At 33.9% G+C, this 22,048-nt stretch overlaps 1 protein-coding gene and 1 long non-coding RNA gene across 8 annotated transcripts in view; one reads left to right on the top strand and one right to left on the bottom strand.

Annotated features, from left to right (window-relative positions):
* The window catches only part of LOC144304831 (uncharacterized), a 72,927-nt gene that overhangs the window by 40,168 nt on the left and 10,711 nt on the right, over positions 1-22,048 (top strand). The gene's annotated exons all lie outside the window — the stretch shown is intronic.
* SCN9A (sodium voltage-gated channel alpha subunit 9) overlaps positions 1,182-22,048 on the bottom strand; it is a 159,704-nt gene continuing 138,837 nt past the window's right edge. For all 7 annotated transcript variants that reach the window (XM_077883425.1, XM_077883427.1, XM_077883423.1 and 4 more), the window contains 6 exons: positions 18,389-18,670; positions 17,680-17,733; positions 16,594-16,731; positions 10,476-10,580; positions 8,378-8,648; positions 1,182-5,639 (listed from right to left, as the gene is read on the bottom strand). In XM_077883425.1, coding sequence (XP_077739551.1) covers positions 4,450-5,639; positions 8,378-8,648; positions 10,476-10,580; positions 16,594-16,731; positions 17,680-17,733; positions 18,389-18,670 — 2,040 coding nt within the window. In that variant the 3' untranslated portion in view covers positions 1,182-4,449. The remainder of the gene's footprint in view (positions 5,640-8,377; positions 8,649-10,475; positions 10,581-16,593; positions 16,732-17,679; positions 17,734-18,388; positions 18,671-22,048) is intronic.

The following is a 22,048-nucleotide window of genomic DNA, read 5'->3' as shown; positions in this document are numbered from 1 at the left end:
TCTATTGCAAGTAAGAAGTTAATTCTTTTGTTGTAGGAACTTTATGTGATTGCCAATCAGTTATGTTAAGATGCACAATGGTGCTGTGCAGGGACTATAATTCTATTTTGCAGTGATTATCACAACTACCAGTACAGAGGTCCCTAGGAATATTTTTTATCTTTTGATATGCCGTTATAATAGCATACAAAGTTGAAATAATGGCTGAGCACTGCAGCAATTATTCTTAGTGCACCTTATTTACAAATCAAAAGCAGGACTGGATGTTCACAGCTAAAACAAAATAGATGTTTGGATTGACTATTTAGCTAAATATGAGAACTACCTCCTCCACATTTTTTCTTGCAATAAGCTAAACCTTTGTAAATATGCACGTTTCCTCATTTTAGCATGTTGTTTGAAATCACAAATCTCAAAATAGCTCAATTTTGAAATATTTTTGTATATACGTTACATCACTAAATGTTCTCTACATTCCAATGAAATGTGTAAGACTCTTTTGGATACCTTGTTTACACAAAGTTATATAAAATCGAGGAAATATTGTCATTTAATATCCACAAAGAATGCATTGTGCTCCTATGTGATAGAGAGGTAGCCTGAGCTCTTATGTGTTTAGTGGCAAATCGGTTGCCAAATTACTACTACTAATATAAATTATTGATTTTGTATTGTCAGACATTGTTCTGATTGCTTCATGTGGATTTTCTCATTCTATTCTGTGACCATATATGGTGAGGTAGTACAATTATCCACATTTTATAGATAAGAATGCTGAGTCACATATAGTTTAAATGATGTATTCAGGAAACTCAGACTTAACTGGGATCCAAACACAGTTTCTAGGTCTGGAACCTGAGCCTTGACAAATGTCTCTCAATGACACAATTATGCTATTACATGAAAAAGATGCATTCAGTCAGCGTGCGGCTAAATGTTTGCATATCTTCACTTCTTGTCTCAATTTTTTCCGTCTGAACAAACTCTGTTGTGGATTTCAATGAATTGCTTTAGAACTCTTAATCCTTTATCTCCATATTCTTATCCTGGAAGACTTCTTATGGAGGACATTTGAAACTATACATCTTTCCATTTTAAGAAAAAAGCTACTAGTAGCTTCAACTTATTTAGGGAACTTAAAGATGATTCTCACAGAAACAGAAAATACATGCAAACATGACTTTGTTTTGTAATGATTTTTATTTTAACATTCTATTACAATGTGTAAGTCTCAAGTATAACTACAATATAATTTATGACAAACTCCAACATTTTGAGCATTCACAGATGTATGAAAATTATACAGAATTCTATGTAAACAGCATTATTATATTCATGGCTATTCATTTATTTTTATGAAGCAATTCTTGATTATTTTCCTCAAGAATATTACATCATAACCACAGATACTTAAAAAAAATGTGTAGTCTCTATACACAGGTCCTAAATCCAGGCCAATTACTTGGCCATTCTAATTTAGCTGGCCCTCCTTTCATTACTTCCAGTAACATTTCTCCAAAACTGCTATTTAAAACTGCTTTATTTACATGTGCATTTTATCTTAAATCTTTTTAATAAAGCTATGAAAAATCTATAAAATCATGCTGAACATTTTGGGTTGAGGTTTTCAACAATCAGCATTTAGAAACAGCCCACATATCACTTATATCTTTTGCAAACTATGTAACAGTCAAAAAAGCAAAATGAGAGTCTCCCACTATTCTCCACATTGTATGTATGCATTTGTGTTCAAATTTTTGCTTCCGTTTGTGTTTGCTTACATTTTATGCTAACTTAAACTTTACAGTGTAATTGCCTTTCCACATCATTAAGTGAAATGAATTCAGTGATTATGTAATTTAAATATTAGCATGACAGTGCCTTCTGGAGGTATCTCATTATCAGTACCAAATAGTAACCTACACGAAAAGCAAAGTCAAATTTTACTTCAAGCTTACACAGTACTAAATAAGCTCTCAATTCCATATATTGTTTTTAATTGATAAAAAGTCACAACTAGACATTCCTGGGAAAACATATTTATACAAAACCTAACTATGTCATATTAAAAAAAGTATTGTTCAGCATGAAATAGGAGAAAAGAGCAAATCTGTAACTTTTTTTTTTGAAATGCTAAGAAGAAACTGTTGAGGAACCAGTTGCCAGTAATTTTTATTTCACATAAAAATAAGGCAATGTAAAAACATGAACAGTAAATTACACATAAATCTGTCCACCACACATCTTTTCATAATATATAAATATGCAAAATGCAGTTATATTTATATGGGTTTAAAATATGAGGAGAGACTAAATTTAAATCTAAGGTGATATTAATTTCTCAATTTACTGTATTAAAAAATTTTACAAATGTAATATATTTTGTATGGTTCCCTAATTTCAAAACCTATTTTCAACAGGCTTAGCAGGTATGCAATGCAATGCTCTACATAGTCTAGGAAAACACTGCATGGTATCTTTCATATTAAATAAAAAAGAGGCTCAAATAACCTAAGATGAATGATTAAATGTAGGTGCAAAGAATCTTTGGCCCTAGGTTTAATTTCATATGTAACTTAGGACAAATGTCTAGAAGTTGTTAGATGTTCATGGATGTTGTAAAATACATCACAATTTAAAAACGTTAGAGATACGAAGTTCTGTGGAAATGTCTCTGTTTCTATCTCATAACTGTGTTTCTTTGTCTATCCATATCCTTCATTTCTGTAGGTATTTTAAAACCTCCTTTATTTTTAACTAACCAGAACAACAAAAAATAGGTTGTATTTATTATAGAAATATAATTTATGTTCTTTTTTAATTTAGAAAAGCAAATGAATGATATATATACTTGATTTGAAAACTCCTACAAAATCTTCTAAATAAAATTACTTCCTACTTATGTAACTCGATTTTTGCCTATGCATAAGTAACTTGATAGAAGAAAGATCTCATAGTCTTGAAATAAACTCATGAAAAAAAATGCATCATGGCCATTTCTTTTCAGAGCCACTATCAACGAGGACTTTCTAAAACTAGATTTATAATCCTTGGTAGGAGGACAGCAGCTAAAGCAAAATTGAATATTTGCTTGGTAAGCTACAAGCTCATGGTACTTTATTGATTGATATAAAATGTACCTCATAGTCATAGAATTTTAAGGAGAAAGTGATATTGTCGTCAATTTAAAGACGAAAGAGAAAGATTGAAAAGAATTAATAGCACAAATTAGGACAAGTATGTTAGTGGGAAGAGAGCAGGGTGGCAAGAATCCCCACTGATGTTCACTCAAACCAAAACAAGTCTGTGTTGAAAGGCTGCCGTGTATCATGACTTGAAAGTTTGCCATACACATTTAGGATGGTACGTAGGCGATGCAGTAAACACTTTGCCCAAGTCACTATCTGCTCATACATGTACCACAGTATCAAACAGATATCTGCACATCAGAAAGCACTTCATTAAAGGAAAATATCAACTTTACTTTCTGCTAAAGAATGACCAGACAATAGTGCATGAGAAAGCAGAAATTTGTGACCAAACAGATGAAGAGTTGGGTCATTACTAATGTTTTAAGGCAGCACAGTCCAGTGTTAAGATTGTGAAGATAAAAATGAATAAAGCTTTCTTCTGTTCCTTCTTTTCTTAAGCATCCTTGGTTTTTTCTTCTTTTGAGGAATGTAATATGTACGTAAAATAATTTTTCACTTTGTATGGTTACTGTATGAACAAGAGGGTATTTTAAAAGGCAGGCTATGAAGCACAATACTCTACAGGTAAGCCTTATCCTGGGTGGTCTATGAAGCAACATGAATAACAAATATTTTTTGAAATGAAAAGCCTACATATGTTTTCAATCCCATGTCATTGTATAGGCACATAAAAATTGGTTCCAATGCAGTAGAGAATAAATGTAAGCACCTCAAAATATAGAACGACTTCTGTACACAGAGAAGAGTCTTGCTCCCTAATAACAAGAAGTGTTAACTAAACCTTCATTACTAATGACCGTTCCTTCTGTCAGGGCATTTCATTGCAAAGCTAACGTAAAATACTTTTATAGACATCCAAATGATAGACATGTGTGTGTGTGTATTTGCACAGGAAACATGAATGTTTACAGTCACGTGAAGAGATGACGGAGTGGATATGAGCATTTTCCACATGGTCTTCTGATGTATTAAAAGCAAATAAAATCAAATCAGCTTTGTTTGCTGTAATCAAGAATCCCTACAGAGTACTCGTACTATTCTTACAGAATCATTTACTAATGCAAACATAGCCATCTGCCAATGCTGCCCATCTATTTTCAGGAATGAGAGCTAGTCATCGCACTGACTTTAAGAATATTTCAAAAAAAAAGTTTTGGCATAGACTTCCTTAAAAGAGTCTTATTAACACAAATGTATCACCTTCAGAGGCTGTAAACAATATATCAAAAACGAAACTCTATTTTTTGCTTTCCTTGCCATCTTTCCCTTTGTCTTCCTTTTCTGTTTTGTCTTTTTCATATTTCTCTTTGTCTGGCTTTGTTACACTGTCATATGAAGGTGGAGACACAGTAGATGGGGTTGCATCAGTTTTTTCTGGACTTGAGTTCTCAATGTTATCAAAAACCATATCCTCTTTATTGGGCAAATCATCATCTCGGTCTCCATCTTTTATGTATATACTCGATATATTTTTGACATTTTGCCGTAAGCGGTAACGTCTGTAAGCACGCTGAATGACAGTAGCAGACACATCCTCTTGTTTTCGTTTTAGTGTAGTTGTTATGGGTTCATAGGACACTTTAGAAGGATTTGCTGACATGAACCTTTCTTCCATCTGTGAACGCAGAGAGTCCATTTCTCCGCTTTCACCCAAAACACGCTTTGTAAAAGCAAATAAGATATCAAGACAATGGATCCGGTCCCCACTGACCATGGGCAGGTCCATGGCAATGAGCTGGACTTTGTTTGGTTTTGCTATGAGAAGAGGAGGATCCAGGGCAGCTGCAAAATCAGAGAGTTTGCTATATTCTATAAACTGGGTGGCATCAGGATCAAACTTCTCCCAAACCTCATAGAACATCTCAAAGTCATCCTCGCTCAGGGGCTCGGTACTTTCCTCAGTAGCAACACTGAAGTTCTCCAGGATGACAGCGATGTACATGTTCACCACAACCAGAAAGGAGATGATGATGTAACTGACAAAATAGAATATCCCGACAGAGGGGTTCCCGCAGTCCCCTTCGACTGAACTTCCAGGGTGAACTTTTTTGGGGTCACAGTCAGGTGGTGCACTGTTGAGAATAGGTGCTAGCAATCCGTCCCAGCCAGCTGAGGTGGTAATTTGGAACAAGCAGATCATGCTGTTGCCAAAGGTCTCAAAGTTGAACATGTCGTTAATTCCAGCTTCCTTTTTAACATAGGCAAAGTTGGACATTCCAAAGATGGCATAGATGAACATGACCAGGAAGAGCAGGAGGCCGATGTTAAACAAGGCAGGGAGGGACATCATCAGAGCAAAGAGCAGTGTGCGGATCCCCTTCGCCCCTTTGATCAGACGCAAGATTCGACCGATCCTGGCGAGCCGGATCACTCGGAACAGGGTGGGGGACACAAAGTATTTTTCTATCAGCTCAGCCAGAAACATGCCTGGTGAGGAAGAAGGGGATGGAAATTTAACAATTAAAATTAAAAATTAAAAATCATGACTTTTAAGTAATTTTATCTGGCATCTTATCTCTTATGATTTCAGGACTATCATTTTATATTGAAAACAATTTCATACCAAACGATTGAGCAAAGGAAAATGATTGAAATTACTATTGTGACATTTTCTCTCCCTTTACTAAATTTGTGGACATTGTTTTTTTTTCCCCCCTAATAATTTTTGATTATAGTGGTGATACCTACTCATGTAGAAAATCTAAGCAATACAGTAAAATGCATAAAAGGAAATTATAAATCACCTGAAATATCACCAATTACAATAGTTATTACTATTTTCTTGAGTATCGCTTTAGATATTTTTCTATGCAAGGACACACACACTTTGTCAATGAATGTAATTATGCTACATTGGTACTTTTAATAATGAGTCACTTCATCATGTCATGGAAATATTTCCATTCAAATGGCAACAAAGCAATTTCTTCTAGTTTCATAGTGTTCTATTTAGTCAAATAACTAAATATTTAAGAATTTTATGTTGTTTTCAATATTTTTGGCTGAGATGAATATACAAGTAGGTTTTTTCTAGTTACATGAACGTGATTTGACAATATATCAATAAAATATCAAACAGTATATTTAAATTTTTCTAATATATTGTCAAACCTATCTCCAGAAAGTCTGTACAACTCTCCATAGTGATGTATGAAAGTGCTCATCCTCTACATGCTCAACCAGTATTTTCGTTATCATTTTTACCAGAAAATCTTTTGATGTTTCAAAGCATCTCATTATAACTTATTTGCATTTATTTTAGGGGAAAAAATCCACATTTTTTTTTGTTAGTTGGACATTTTTTTGTGTGCTGCTTGGTAATTTTTTACTTTTTCTTTCTGGCCATGGTAAGTACTTTGCCCATTTTTCTATTGAGATTTACTATTTTCTTATTGATTTAGGAGGGCTATTTTTCTATTGAAAATGCCAATCCATTGCTGGTCATGTTACATACAATTTTTCCCTGTGTTTCATCTTTCAACCTTTTTGATTTGGGGAGAAGGTGGTGGCTTTTTCTCCATAGAATATTTTTATTTTATATAGTCTATTAGTTTTCCTTCATAGCTCAAATTTGTGTCATAAATAGGTTCATTGTTATAAATCTATTTCTTCTTGAATTTATTTTTTTACACTTTAATTTTTGATGCATGTGATCTGTTTACTGAGCAAATTACTTTTATTTTTCTTCCATATAAATTTTAGAATCATTCAGACTTGTATTGCCAATTTATTATTTCCACCAGGCAAAAAGACTTATTGATATTCTTGTTGGGATAAATAATACTGTATTTATAAATTGATTTATTTGAAAAAGGGTCACATTTATAGTGATAGCCTTCTTATCCAAGTATAAGAAGTCTTTCAATTATTTAAGACTTCTTTTGTATCTGTTAGCTTTCCTCATAAAAGTCTTATACATTTCTTATTAAAGTTGTTACCATATATTTTACTTTATTTTTATTGCAAATGTAAATGAGATTTTTCTTTAGGTCTACTTTCTAATTTTTTTTGTCCACATATAAAAAAAAATTGTGACTATCAATACATGTGATTTAAAGTTTGGACCTTCCGAACTCTAATTGAATTCATTTTTTTTTTTTTTTTGGTTGATTCTCTTTCATTTGTAAAAAATGCCATAATATGATCTGAAGATGAAGATCATTTGCTCATGTATCCCTGTTTTCTAATCTAATTGCATCAGCCAACATAAAAATAGAGGTGGTAGAGGAATGCTCTTTTTTCTTCCTAATTTAATGGGAATGCTTCTACTATTTTGCTTGTTATCACAGATTCATATTTAATTTGTTTTCTGATATCTTAATACTTTCTTAGTACTCTTTTTTCAAAAGTTGATTTTGAATGCCTCTTCTAAATTTTATGGTACTTAATATTGAAGTTTTAGGTTATATGACCTTTAACTTTTCTAGGCCCACCTGTTTCATCAACCGTAAGTTGAATTTGTATTAAACAATCTCCATAATCTCTAAAATTTGTAATTCTAAAAATAAATGCAATTGTAAAATACTGGGCAAGGAATGTGCAGATACTGAGAAAACAAGAAGACAGAGAAACAGCTATGGTAATGAAAGGAGAAGAAGCATAGAATCATACTATGATTCACGGTCAAGACGGGTTGGTTGAGAAATGATTCTATTTGATACACTTGCCAAGTATGAAGCCATAATTAAAATGGCATTTCTTGAGATCTTACCTTCGCTTTGAATTCAGAAAGAATTTTCACAAAAGGTCAGGGATATTCTGGCTATCAAGGGACATTTCTCATGATGTGCTAGAACTAGAGGTGATTTCAGATTCTGCACTGGTCTTCCTACCTACATACGGGATTTTCTACCTACATACTTACATACAGGTCTATCTATCTACATACCTACATACAGACACAGTTGCTACTTCTGTGAAGAGTAATCTTGGAGATCAAATATCCAGGAGTATTACATGCTTCTAACAAATAGAAAAGTTGTAGCTTTGAGACATGTAGCTTGAACCCAGGAATTCTGACACAGAGGTCTGTTTTATTTAGTATTGTTTTTAAGATTCTTTCATTCATTCATTTTACTAATGTACTCAAAAGTAAATTTACATTCAAGAATTCAGAAGCTTCTCTGAGCCTATGTGAAGTTTAGTTTGATTCAAAATGGTCTTACCTACAATGGAGAGAATCACAACCACAAAGTCAAAAATGTTCCATCCTACAGTGAAGTAGTAGTGTCTGAGGGAGATCAATTTCAGCACACATTCTCCAGTGAAAAGGATAATAAAAACCACATTTATCCAATATAAAACATCAGTCATGTATTCACTTTGTCCCTCTTTTTCTACCATCATGGTTACCATGTTGAGGCAGATAAGTACCATGATGGTTATATCAAAAACTTGATTTGTTACTAGGTCAAATATACATCCTTGGAATTTGTTCTGTAAAGAAATGAGAATTATATGGAATGTAGAGTACATTTTGCAAGTATCCATTAACCATTACATTAATAAAAAATATTTTAAAAAGGTATTACTTCAAAACTTGCATAAATTATCCTTGTCATAGGTTCTTGATTTCTAGAATATTATTGAATTAAATCTAACTCAGAGCAAATTAAAACTTTTGCTGTTGTTGTTGACTTTCAGTATATACCAGACCAGCCAGATTTTAGTTGGTTGTGTATACTAACATTTGCTTTTAAACTCATCTAGCCCAGTATGTTATATATCAATAGCCATAGTCACAGGTAATTTTTTACTAAGAAAACCTCAACTCTACTACCTGGAATATTTCAAGTTAATAAAATAACATGTCTCTAAATTTCTACTTTGTCATATTATTTTAACTAATGTGTTACATTGTCTTGCACTGATATAACTGCTTTGGTATCAGAGACCTATATTGTCCTATCTCTTTCATGTACGGAATATGTATTTCCATATCACCTTTCTTAATCTCACTGCTAGTATTATGCTTTCCAGGAAACACAGGCTTTTTCAAAGTCTTTTTAATAGTTGCACAGAAAAGTTTTAAGGAGTTCTACCAAGATCAAGTAGAGCAAGCAAAAAATCAAATACCAGGCCTTCAATTCCATAGATTGTGATTTAGTAGGTCTGGCTGAGATCTGGCAATGTGTCCATTTAAAAAGTGCTGAGTGGGCAGTCCGGGTGGCTCAGCAGTTTAGCACTGCCTTTGGCTCAGGGCCTGATCCTGGAGACCCGGGATCGAGTCCCATGTTGGGTTCCCTGCGTGGAGCCTGCTTCTCCCTCTGCCTATGTCTCTGCCTCTCTCTCTCTCTCTCTCTCTCTCTCTCTGTGTCTCTCATGAATAAATAAGTAAAATCTTAAAAAAAATAAAAAAAAAGAAAGTGCTGAGTGATCCTCATGTAACCAGCTGAGTACTAATTGGCTTTGTCTTCATTGATAACTCTTTGGCAAGGTGTGTTATGTTGAATATAAATTGAAATGCATATAATGCATTTAAACATTCCTCTCCTCCAGTTGTTAGAGGAATATAAACTATTCTTTGACTGCTAAGACTCACTATTTCCATCTGAGTCCAGTCTGGTCTTTGACCTCATAGTAGGAAAAAGTTTAGATTTATGATCAGTCCAACTGCTTCTCTTGCTTTTTGTCACAATTTCAAAAATCTTCATGTTAGTTTCATCCTTCTAATAGCAATAACTACACCATAAAATAGTCATTTAGATATATAAATTTCAATTAAAAGTAAATTTTATTTGTATCCTCTACAGGCCATTGTACTTATAGTAAGCTGTGTAATTAATATAAAAGTAAAACCATATATAATTACTTTTTATTTTTATAGAAAATAGTTTAAGAACTAGATGAATTAAAAATAATTTGAACATTTATACATTAAAGATGTACACATATACCATTAACCCTTTAACAACACAGGTTTGAACTGCATGGGTCCACTAATATGTGGCATTTTCTTTAGATAAATATAATATAGTACTATAAATGTATTTCTTTTTTATGATTCCTTAATAACATTTTCTTTTCTCTAGCTTACCTTATGTAAGAATATGCTATATAATACATACAACATAAAAACTATGTGTTTATCAACTTCAGTTTATTGGTAAGATTTCTGGTCAATAGTACTTTATTAGTAGTTAAGCTTTTAGGGAGTCAAAAGTTGATATGCAGATTTTCAACTGTGTGGATGGTTGGTACCCCTAACCCCTGTGTTGTTTAAGGATTAACTGGTTTTGTTTTGTTGTTTTTTGTTTGTTTTACCCCTGGCCGAGGTATTGGCTTTTGTGGTTTCTTAGATCCAAGCTTTTTCATTGCATTATAATATTTCTTCTGTTCTTCTGTCATAAAGATATCTTGACCTCCAAGGTAAAGAAATAAAAAATAAACCTAGTTAAAACCAGAATATAAAAAAATAGTGAAAAGGATTAAAGGGGAAAGGAAAGAAAATGAGTGGGAAATATCAGAGAGGGAGACAGAACATGAGAGACTCCTACTCTGAGAAACGAACAAGGGGTATTGGAAAGGGAGGTGGGCAGGGGGTTGGGGTGACTGGGTGATGGGTACCGAGGGGGGCACTTGTGACAGTATGAGCACTGGGTGTTATGCTATATGTTGGCAAATCGAACTTCAATAAAGAGAAAAAAAGCCAGAATCACTGTCTAGATCTTTTTTCAGATGACTAAGACAGGTTAAAAATGTTTTATATAGAAATAAGATGCATTTTATTATGTGCCGCATATCTATAAAATAAATGTCTTAAATAATTACTTAGATATAGGCCTGTCACTTTCTGTAATGTAATATGTATATATAATATGTATATATATATATAATATAAAATACATATATATTTTATATATACATATTACATGATAACTATTGGCTCATTTTTCTTTTGGTGAGGTAACCTGTGTTATTTTAAACTATGTGCTAAGACTTCATTTTATCTGCTACTTGTCTCATAAGGCATTTTATTGCTAGATTACAAATATATTAGGAAAGCTTATAAGAAATAAGAATACTGAAGATTTTTTTTATGATTTGGCTAATATTTGGGACTCTAATGAAAAACAGGGGCATAAACAATAGCAAAAATAGTTTTACATTCATTTGTATTCATTTACAAATGCCATATTCCTTTAGCACAGAAAAGGAATAAAACAGTAGTCCCCTCTTATCCACAGTATTCCTTTCCATGGTTTCTGTTACCCATGGTCAACTGTGGTCTGGAAGAGGTAAGGCTCCTTCTGGTATGCTGTCAGAAGGTCAAGAGTAGCCTAAGTGACACCAGAAGGCCTACATTATTCGCCTCACTTCATCTCATCATGTAGGCATTTTATCATCTCACATCATCACAAGAAGGGTGAGTATAGTACAGAAACATATTTTGAGAGAGATTATATTCATGTAATTTGTATTACAGTATACTATTCTATTTTATTACTAGTTACTGTTGTTAATCTCTTACTGTTCCTAATTTATAAATTAAACTTTACTGTAGGGGTATATGCAGGAGCAAAAACTTGTGTTTTTTTTTTTTTTTTTTTTTTTAAAGTTTGGTACTATCTGTGGTTTCAGGCATCCACTGGGGCTTTTGGAACATCCCCTGTAGATAAGGGGTACTGTACAATGAACATGTAACACATATATCTGTGTGTGTGTATTTCATGAAACTCTTAGCTACTTTTTTTATTCCAACAAGGAAATATCAACATAAATCTATGGGTGTCAACATTATACATAATAGCATTCTAGATATTGAGGAAATTACCAATGATCTAGGATCCTTGACCTGAAGGATTTCTTAATTGAGTAGACAACCTTTAAGTCTCAATAGTAAAAATAATGAATATCTAAATGAAGTTTTTTGATCTTTTCAATACTGTAAGAGTCTAAATCTCATAAAGGGTGCCTAGAAGATTTATCTGTTCTTTTAGGGTAAACTAATTTTCTTAAAATTATCTGTAATTTTTATATATTCACAGATTTTCTACATTGATCTGTAATGTTGACTTTTTAGTTGTAGGATAAATTAGTATCACCCATGTAATTAGGAATTTATTTTGCGAGAATTTATAGTTCTCAAATCCTTACCTAACTTGTAGGGTTCTGGAGTTAAGGATGATCTGGTATGGTTTCCCTTTAGTTTCCCTGGATTAGGAATACTCAGCTTCCTATTACATTGCTTTTTAATTTTTTAATTTAAAATACCTAATGGTAACCAGATTCCCCTTTCTTTCTCAACGTGTCATAATTTACCTTTATTCTAGTTGATATACAGTATTTGACATTTATCTTACATATTGATGCTAGGCATCAGGGACAACCTTCAGGCCAATGTTAAAAAAACTACTCATTGGCAAGGGCTGATTACCACAGCATGTCAAGAACCTACCAGAAGAAGCTAGGAAAACACAGGGAAGAGAACCATGAAATTAGAAGTAAACATCAAAGTAGTAAATTTTAACTTCTCTTAATGATACCCTGGTTGCCAAAGTAACAAAAAGTGGGGTGAAACTAGGAGGAGATTATAAGATGCTCCAATAGAGGAGCTTCTATTGTTTGGTTTGGTTTTACTGTAGCTTTGGAGACCTTGTGCAAAATGTATTCCTTTAAAAGCTAGATGGAAGACACTGTAAATCAGGGTGGTCTTTTTCAATGTTACACACTATGTATGTCAAGGGTGTATTACATAGTACTTAAGACTTCTGGTTTGTTCAGATCCTATCTCTGTTGTCCTTGGGCAACTTTCTTAATCTCTTTAAGGATAAATCATGTCGTCATTACTAGAGTAGCTACGCCTAGAAGAGTTGGGAGGATCAATTGAGGTAATACATTCAAAACACTCAGCATAATGCTAGATACACATGCCCTCAATAATTGTTAATTGCTGTTACTGTCATTGTTATTAAGCTTCTTGATAAGATTATAGTTACTGATAGGGGTTGCTTTACTTAGAATGTACCCAGGTCAATACTAGGTCTTTGTGTAAATATACTACATACTTTTCCCTTTTATAACTTGAACCTATTATAATTTGTGTTCAAATTTTCCAAAATATGTTTTCTGATGAATTAAACCCTAAATAACATGAACATATTAAATGAAAACATTACTTGTAAAAGTTATGGGTATTTGGAAAAAACTAGTAAAGTGGGATTGGTTAGTAGAAGAGGTATGGGTAGTTTGATAGAGCCTTGAGCTAAGACCAAAGTACTGAAGTTAAAAAACCTTAAGAGGCAGAATACACTATGAAAAGAACATGGAATTTGAAGTCAAACAGACCTTTGGACCCTGGCTGCCCATGGTCCTGTTACTTGATTTGAAATAAGCTATTTATCCTTACTAGGCCAGTGTATACACTTTTGTATAAAGATGCCACTTTAATTAGCCTGTGCTATGGATTAGATGAATTCATATATATAAAGTGTCTAGCATAAGGGCTCTTATGCACTAGGTTAACTGAAGTGTTGGTCCTGTCTCTTAGTAGGGTAGAAAGAAACCTGCAGCCATTCAGAAAAGGCCAGTAAATCAAAGGTTCACTTAAATTGGAAATGAAATACTGGAAGGAAGGTAGGGGATGGTGGTAGTTGTCAGTGCTTCTAGATTAGTAACTTTTGCCTGAGAGTAATGGTAATGGTGTCAACCCATCCTGTTTCTCCATCCTATGTTTTAAATATCTCAATAATATTTAAAAGCAAAGAGGTTAAAGCAATTAGGGCTGTGGCTGTCCTGTCCATGGTCACATGGCTTTATCTAGATACATGTCCAATTTATTCTATGCAGGGAATAGTGGGGAATCATATGTATATGCTTGCATATCATATATACACATATATAATGACTAAAGTTGAAAAGTACAATTAAATTGAAAATTAGAGTATACTTTGTAAAATTATTTTCAAGATTAATTATCAATTTTTAAAGATTCTCTGTCTAAAGACATGAATGTACGATAATGTTAGCTAAGTGTAACTCTCAGATACTAAATGTAAGAATGAAAGATGGAATTTTAAAACTACTTTGAAAAAAAACCCTGTATTTGAAAATGTAAGCATAAATAACATTTAACATTTACTAAATTTTCTTCCATTTGTGAATATCAATCATGTCCAATGATATTTCATTGTATGCACATCCATCTTTTCTGAGAGGCTAAGCCAATGTTTAAAATCACTCTCTGAATTCTACTCCTATCGTTGAAACATATCTTTTCATGTGAGTGGTGCTACAGCCATGGTAACTCAGTCAACTATGACAGGAAAATTGAGACTTCTTAGATGCTTTATTATCTTGCAAATCACAGATAATACTGTAGACTCTACTCCCTACCGTCTTTTCATTGAACATATCCCATATTCTCTATTGCTGCAAATGACTAATTTGAAGACTTAAATGTGGTTGAGGTGGCAATAATGCAGGGTCTGACCTAGTCTTTGGTCTCTCCAATCATTCCATATATCATTACTGGATTCATTTTTTAAATCAGAACTCAGTTTCCATAGTCTCTGGAAGACAGACCTCCAGTTGGATCTGTGATGAAGCTACTTCCTAGCTGTCAGGGCACATGCAAGTAACACAACCTCTCTGAGGGGAAGTGAGGTTACAACGTCTTTTAGATTTGTCGTAAAACCTAATTAAGATGACGTGTGGAGTACTTTACACAGAATCAGACACATCATCAAATCTTTTTTTTTTTTTCCACATCATCAAATCCTAATGCCAATGTCCTGATTGTATGTGCTTCCTTGCTTAAAAAACTCAATGACATATCAGCTCCTACTGACAAATATCTAATATGGTTTTTTAGTTCTGCTTTCAAGCAAGACCTTGTCTTTTACTATTTCTTTTCTTAAAACTCCATCATTACCAGAGGGGAAGTAGGTGGGAGGACTGTTAAAAAGGGCATAAGGATTAAGGCAGGACTTGTGATATGCAGTGGGTGTTGGATGGACATGTTGAATCACTATATTGTACCCTCCTACTGATATTACACTGTATGTTAATTAATTTCAATTTAAATAAAAACTTAAAACAAAATCCCAAAACTCCATCTCCAAATTCCTTTCAAACTGGATGGAAGGCTATTCCTCCAGGATTGTTGTCTCTTTTGTCAGTCCTATGCATGTGCTCACACATTTTTCTATCCTTCCCTATGGATTATTTATTTTTCTCTCAGTTGCTACATATCTTCTTGTTCATCTTCCAAGGCCTTCCAATTGTCACATAAATCATACAACTTTCTATAGCTGTTTTTTCTATTCACATCTATTTTTTCCTCTGTCCACTTATTTTTGGTTGTCATTGTTTTTTATTAATTTTTCTTATTACCCTTATCACTATTCCATATTATAGTATTTGGGGAGACAGCAATAGTAGAGGACTTAAAAAATAAATGAGGTATATGGGGTCAACTACTGATTTTTAAAATTATCACTTATTACATGCAGGATCTTGGGTAAATCACTGAACGTCTCTGTGGCTACCCATATTTATAAGACAAAGTCTATAATAATTGTCATTGTAGATGTAATTAAATTTAGGTGAGGTCATACTAGAGTAGGGTGGACCCTTAATCCAATATGACCAGTGTCCTTATAAGGAAAAGGAAAGAGACAGAGGAGAACACCATGCGACCACAGAGGCAGAGACTGAAGATATGCTGTGGTGAGCCAAGTAACACTTGAACTACAAGAAGCTAGAAGATGCAAGGAAGGATTCTCCCCTAGAGACTCTAAAGAGAGCATGGCCCTGCCACTACTTTGATTTTGGACTTAAAGCCTCCATAACTGAGAAAGAATAAATGTCTGTTGTGTGAAGCCATCAGTTTGTGTACTTGGTTACAGGAGCTCTAAGAAATTAATTCAGTTGATGTGAAGGGTAATGAAACAGAAATCTCAGGAGAGTATCTCACTTGCACCATTTAACAAATCTTAATTTCCATTACATGTATCCTTTCTTCTGCTATAATATAGGTCCTTGACCTCAGGAACCGCATCCTGTGTTGTCCATCTAGGGCCAGCCCAATACATAACCATACAGAATAGTGGCTCAGAGAATGAATGAAATGTGTTTTGAATAAATAGTGCATCATTTTTTCTTCATTAATAATTATTAGTCCTTTATAGGGAACACTGAAAAAACTGAATACTGTTATATTACTTAAAAATAGTCATGACTTAGGAGACAATTATTTTCTATGCAGAGATGAATGAGATTAGGCATATCTGTACTGTATTCTGGCCAATTATTTGAAAAATAAATGAAGTTCTAGTGAAGCTAATTACTAACTGATATAAGATTAAATTTCACATTATGTTTTTAGAAAAATAATTGTTCATATTTTTCAGTGCAGTAAAAAAAGACGTAAGATACTTATCTTCTTTTTCTGTTGGTTGAAATTATCTATGATGACACCAATGAATAAGTTCAAAGTGAAGAATGACCCAAAGATGATAAAGATGACAAAATAAATATACATGTAGAGATTGTATTCATATATGGGCTGCTTGTCTACCTATAAAATTAACAAAGATTAGCAGTATGTTGACAATAACATTAATCATTTTCTTTTTCACATGGGACAACAAGTTAATCCAAACAGTGCTATCTCCTAGGTGAACTTGGCTTCTCAGAAGTCACAGCATGTTAAGGATCAGCATAAATATTCTTAAACATTTATTCAACATTAAGTAAATATTTATTACATGCTACTTTGTACATGAATATAATCTTCAAATGATTAAAAAAGGACTTAACCATATGTACTACTTGTTCTCAGACTGGAGGTAAATGACCTAATGTATGTTTTTTATTTCCAGAACAAAAAAACTGTGATAGAAGTGATAACCATATTTATAGAAATTCTGTTGATTATTTTTCTTCATTTGATGACAGAAAAGTCTTCAGTGGATTTAACCTTCTCAGCATGGAATTCATTTCACGTAAACCCTTCCAGAGCATTTTAAATATAAAAACAATAGAAACTGAATTAAATTTTTAAAATCCATGAATAACATTTGTTACTCAATTTTTATCTCAATAAACATATTTATTGAGTGCTTATTATTGCCAGCTCTACTTACACTTTTTTTTTTTGGATCTTCAGAACAATACCATGAGGTGGATATTGAATTTTTTTTTTCAATGAACAGGCTGAGAGAGGCAAAGTAATTTGTCCAAAGTCAGTTGCAGAGCTCATATGATATGACAGAGACAGAATTTGAGCAAGCTCTGTCTCCAAATGCTGCGGGCATAATTGCTAGTCTACTATTAGGTGGGAGTTCATTTTGTGTGTACATGCCAAAGTTTCCTTGGGGTTACTGTTTGAAAATGGCTGAACCAAACTTAAAATTGTAAGTTTAGTGTAATATTGATCAATAATTACACTGGGTGTTTATACTATATGTTATATGTTGGCAAATCGAACTTCAATAAAAAAAATATATAGGAAAACAATACTTACATTAACAGAATCAACAGCTGCATACATAATATCCATCCATCCCTTAAATGTTGCCTATAAATATAACAATAAAATCTGGATGTGAAGCTGATATTCTAAAATAGCCATACATGAGTTTAGTTCATTTATTGTTACATCTATTAAGTGACATCAAATCACTGAATTTTACTGTACTTCAAAATATCAATATAATATAAAGATGCTATATCAAGAACAAAAAGGACATAGTCCCAGTCACATTCTAAATCTTAGTTCTAGTTAATTATTTCCAAGTTTTTATAATTCCTGTAAGTATTGTACATGAACCTTAATTTTTCCAGAGGCAGAGAGAATTTTATGAATAAGGTAGGAAACATTTTTCCTCCATTTCTTAAGGATCCTCTGTGATAGTGGGAAGTTCTTCCCATTTCTATGTAGTGTAAAACTGGCAGTCCAAAAACTATTTTTGGATCAATATTCAGATGGTGCAATGGTGAGGAGCCAAATGACACCAGAAGTCAATTATGAATTAATGACTCTCAAATGCAACAGTACATGCTTCTTAACTCATATTTTATAGGCAAATAATCTAAGAAAGACCCAGTCTCCTTTTTAAAGTCATAAAGTACATTATCTTTAATTTTTAGGTAATAGATTATTTAAAGAATGCCTTCTATCCCTCATCTAGTGTCTACTAAAATAATGAGCAATCATGACAAGGCTCACTTACAACTTGAAGCAGAGACAGGTAACCAAGTCCAACGTTATCAAAGTTCACCTTCAGATTCTTCCATCGTACATTCTGACTAACATTCATCAGTGCAAAACAGTCGGAATGATTTTGAACTAGATTTGTTGGAAAACGTGACCCATCTGTAGTATTAACACACTCATAGAACTTCCCAGCAAACAAATTTACTCCCATAATGCTAAATATTAGCCAGAATATAAGACACACCAGGAGAACATTCATGATGGATGGAATTGCACCTATAAGTGCATTCACAACCACCTAGAATTCAAAAGGAAGAAAAGGAAGATTAGGATTAGTAAAAATGTTAAATGGTCAACATTAATGAAGCACAATGCAGAATCAAATTAGAAAAGCCACCCTTACACGTTTAAGACATCAAATCACCAACCAACATGTATTAATTGAATGTCTATGCTCAAGTAGTATGCCAAACGAGACAAAGTGAGATAGGAGCCCTAAGAACAACAAGTTTACTAAAATAGATGATACACACACATTGAAACTATTAGCAGCAATGCAAAACAAAGTGATTAAAATGATACCACAGCTTAAATAAATAAAAAATAAAAATAATAAACCAAAAACCTGATATATGTAAGGTGAAGTCGTAAATCTGCATACTCTAGGAAAAAAAAAAGAAATTCCTAAATATAACAAATAAAATGTACATTTAAAGGTTTCTAGAATGACCAGTGCTAAAATTCTTTCAGATAGAGAAACTATTGTGTATGTAAGCAGGAGTTGAGGTTAGGAGTCTTTTATTATATGAACCCTTTTATTTAATTGGTTTGGTTAGGTGTGTGATACATGAATTCAATTAAGACTCTGGGACTCTTTCTCCATCTGCTTAAAGAGAGGCACCTTTTCAAATTTATTATTCTAAGTCTAAATATGCTTTATACATATAAATCCTTGGCTAAATATAGATAATGCTTGCCTTGGTTAAAATAAAAATAGTTTATCTTTAATATTTCCTTTATTTCTGCTTTTCAGCATTTCCACTGCTATTAAGCACCAGTGCCTCGTGCCACTCCAGTGTTCCTGCAGGAAGACCACTGTAGCGTTTATCATTCTCCAGATTTTCCTAATTACTTCCTCTTTCAAAACCTGTCTTTTTATACTTCATCTCTAGCCTAAATTTGAATCCAAATGTTAAAGACTAATTTTTTAAGTAAGAGCACTGTGAACCCTCTTTCTTCCAAATGGTGAAACATTAAGATCTCTGACTTACTTTTAATATTGTTTAGAGCAGGAATTAGCAAACGCTTCCTTAAGTATTTTTAGGCTTTGAGTGTTATGTGGTCTCTGTTGAAACTATTCAATTCTGTCACTATGGTAATAAATTATAAACAAATGGACATGGCTGAGAGGCAGTAAAACTTCCTTTACGAAACAGGCAACCAGCCTGTGGGTATTAGTTCGTTGACCTCTGGGCTAGAACAATAGTTATCACCCAGAGGTCCATGAGCCTGTTGAGGTTCCATGTGGGCATGAAATTATATGAAAAACATATGGCTGTACTTTTTAAATGAAGAGATTATCCATATTTTTATGAGATTCTTATAGTGTACATGACACTAAAAGGATTAGGAAAAACAAGAGTAGACAGTAAAGTTCAAAGTGGCCAAATCTTGCGCAGGCCTATGCTTTCATTCTCACTTCCTGTTGACCTCCCTCCCCACTGTGCTTATCATGGCACATTCATCTTCTAGTCATCGCTCAGACATGCCTTGCACACTCAACCCTGTGCTTTCCCATCAGGTTGCATCTCTGCCTGGGATGCCTGTGTGCTTGAGATTTGGGCCCACTCGTTCAGTTATGGCTCCAATGTCAACTCCTTGTGAGGCCTTTGACTTTTCCAAGTGGCCACTCCAACCACCATGTTTCTGTAGTACTGTGTGCTTACTAATTTATAGCTGATGTCATAGAATAACTCCTGTTCCCCTGTGTCTCCATGATTTTTGTCCCTACTCAGTGTTGGGGAACTGAGTCTCTTCACCATGTACTCTTTCTGTAGCATAATAGCTGACACATAGCTGATGTTTAAAATGTTTGCTGAGGGGATCCCTTGGTGGCTCAGTGGTTTAGCGCCTGCCTTGGCCCAGGGCATGATCCTGGAGTCCCGGGATCGAGTCCCACGTCGGGCTCCCGGTGCATGGAGCCTGCTTCTCCCTCCTCCCGTGTCTCTGCCTCTCTCTCTCTCTCTCTCTCTCTGTCTATCATAAATAAATAAAATAAATAAATAAATATTTAAAAAATGTTTGCTGAAAGAATGTGAGCAATGGTGGGTCTCTGAGGGAGATAGGTACATATTGGTCTGATGGGAAGTACTTTGGGAAAGTCAATAAGCTTAAGAGCCTCAAGACTCAAAGGAAGCTAACTACAAAATGCCTCAAATAATTATTTCATTTATTCTTCAGAATCATCCTGCAGTGTTAAAGAACATACCCTTTTTTTTTGTATGGTTAATAAATGCCTAAGAGACATATCTGGTCCTTCAAATATATTAAGACATTCTCCTGCATCCAGTTCAGCTCTATAATAGATAAAGAGGAAAGAGAGTAAAATAATGAGCTTGCTTAATCACTGAGGGAAGTAGTTTGGTAGGGGAAAGTATATTCTTCATTCATGAAAATGCAGTATACTGTCTGTTTGAGTCCAGAAATCAATCTTAAGCTCTAGAGAAATTGTAACATTCTACAAATGCTCAAAAACTGAAGTTAATGTCAATGGATTCCAATGCCATTGTAATTTTTCAATTCTCATGTGATAAAAAGAATTGACTTATTCTTATGATTTTTTTTGTATAATCATAATCTCTCATATACCTGGAAGCCATTGTACACTGGATGCATTAAGCAGTAGACATGACATTCATAGCAGAGATAACACCGAAGACCTGCTAGACTAAAAGACCTCTGATATTCAGATTTCTGAGCCCCATCCCAGAGTTTATGATCCAGTATGTCTGGAGCTGGGCCTGGGCATCTGCATTTCTAATAAGTTCTCAGATGACGTTGATGGCCGGTCTGCGGATCACATGTGGAGGAGCAGTGAGATAAGTGAGATAAACTAATATACATGTTGAGTTTTTCAGGGACTACAGGTAGAGAAGCAGTCAGATAAATAAGTAAAAAACAATATAATAAGAATTTTGTATGTCTGAACATAGAGGGAAGATGCCTACTTATGCTCGGTGGTGAAGAGACAAAGCAAATTTAAATTAAGGCTTAATGGCTTGGGTAGATAACTGTCTGCTATATTGATAAGTTAGGGTTGAGACAGGGCAGGGAGAAGCACTTCAGCCAAGAGAACAGCAGAAGCAGGAAAAAACAAGTATAAAGCTGGTGAGAGGAAAATTTGAGAAGAGCAGCTATAAATGAGGGTATTGACTAATTAGAGAAAACAAGGTCATTGTCCTCCATGTATTTTATGAAGTTGCTGGTTTAATACAGTTCTTTTTTTTTTCTTTTCTTAGATTTTATTTATTTACTCATGAGAGACACAGAGAGAAAGGCAGAGACACAGGCAAAAGGAGAAGCAAGCTCCATGCAGGAAGCATGATGTGGGACTCGGTCCCTGGACTCCAGGATCATGCCTTGGATCCAAGGCAGGCGCTTAACCACTGAGCCACCC

The sequence above is a fragment of the Canis aureus genome, chromosome 34 (assembly GCF_053574225.1).
Source record: "Canis aureus isolate CA01 chromosome 34, VMU_Caureus_v.1.0, whole genome shotgun sequence".
NCBI lineage: Eukaryota > Metazoa > Chordata > Mammalia > Carnivora > Canidae > Canis > Canis aureus.
Note: the sequence above shows the minus strand (reverse complement) of the source record. Positions and strands in the feature narration are given on the sequence as shown.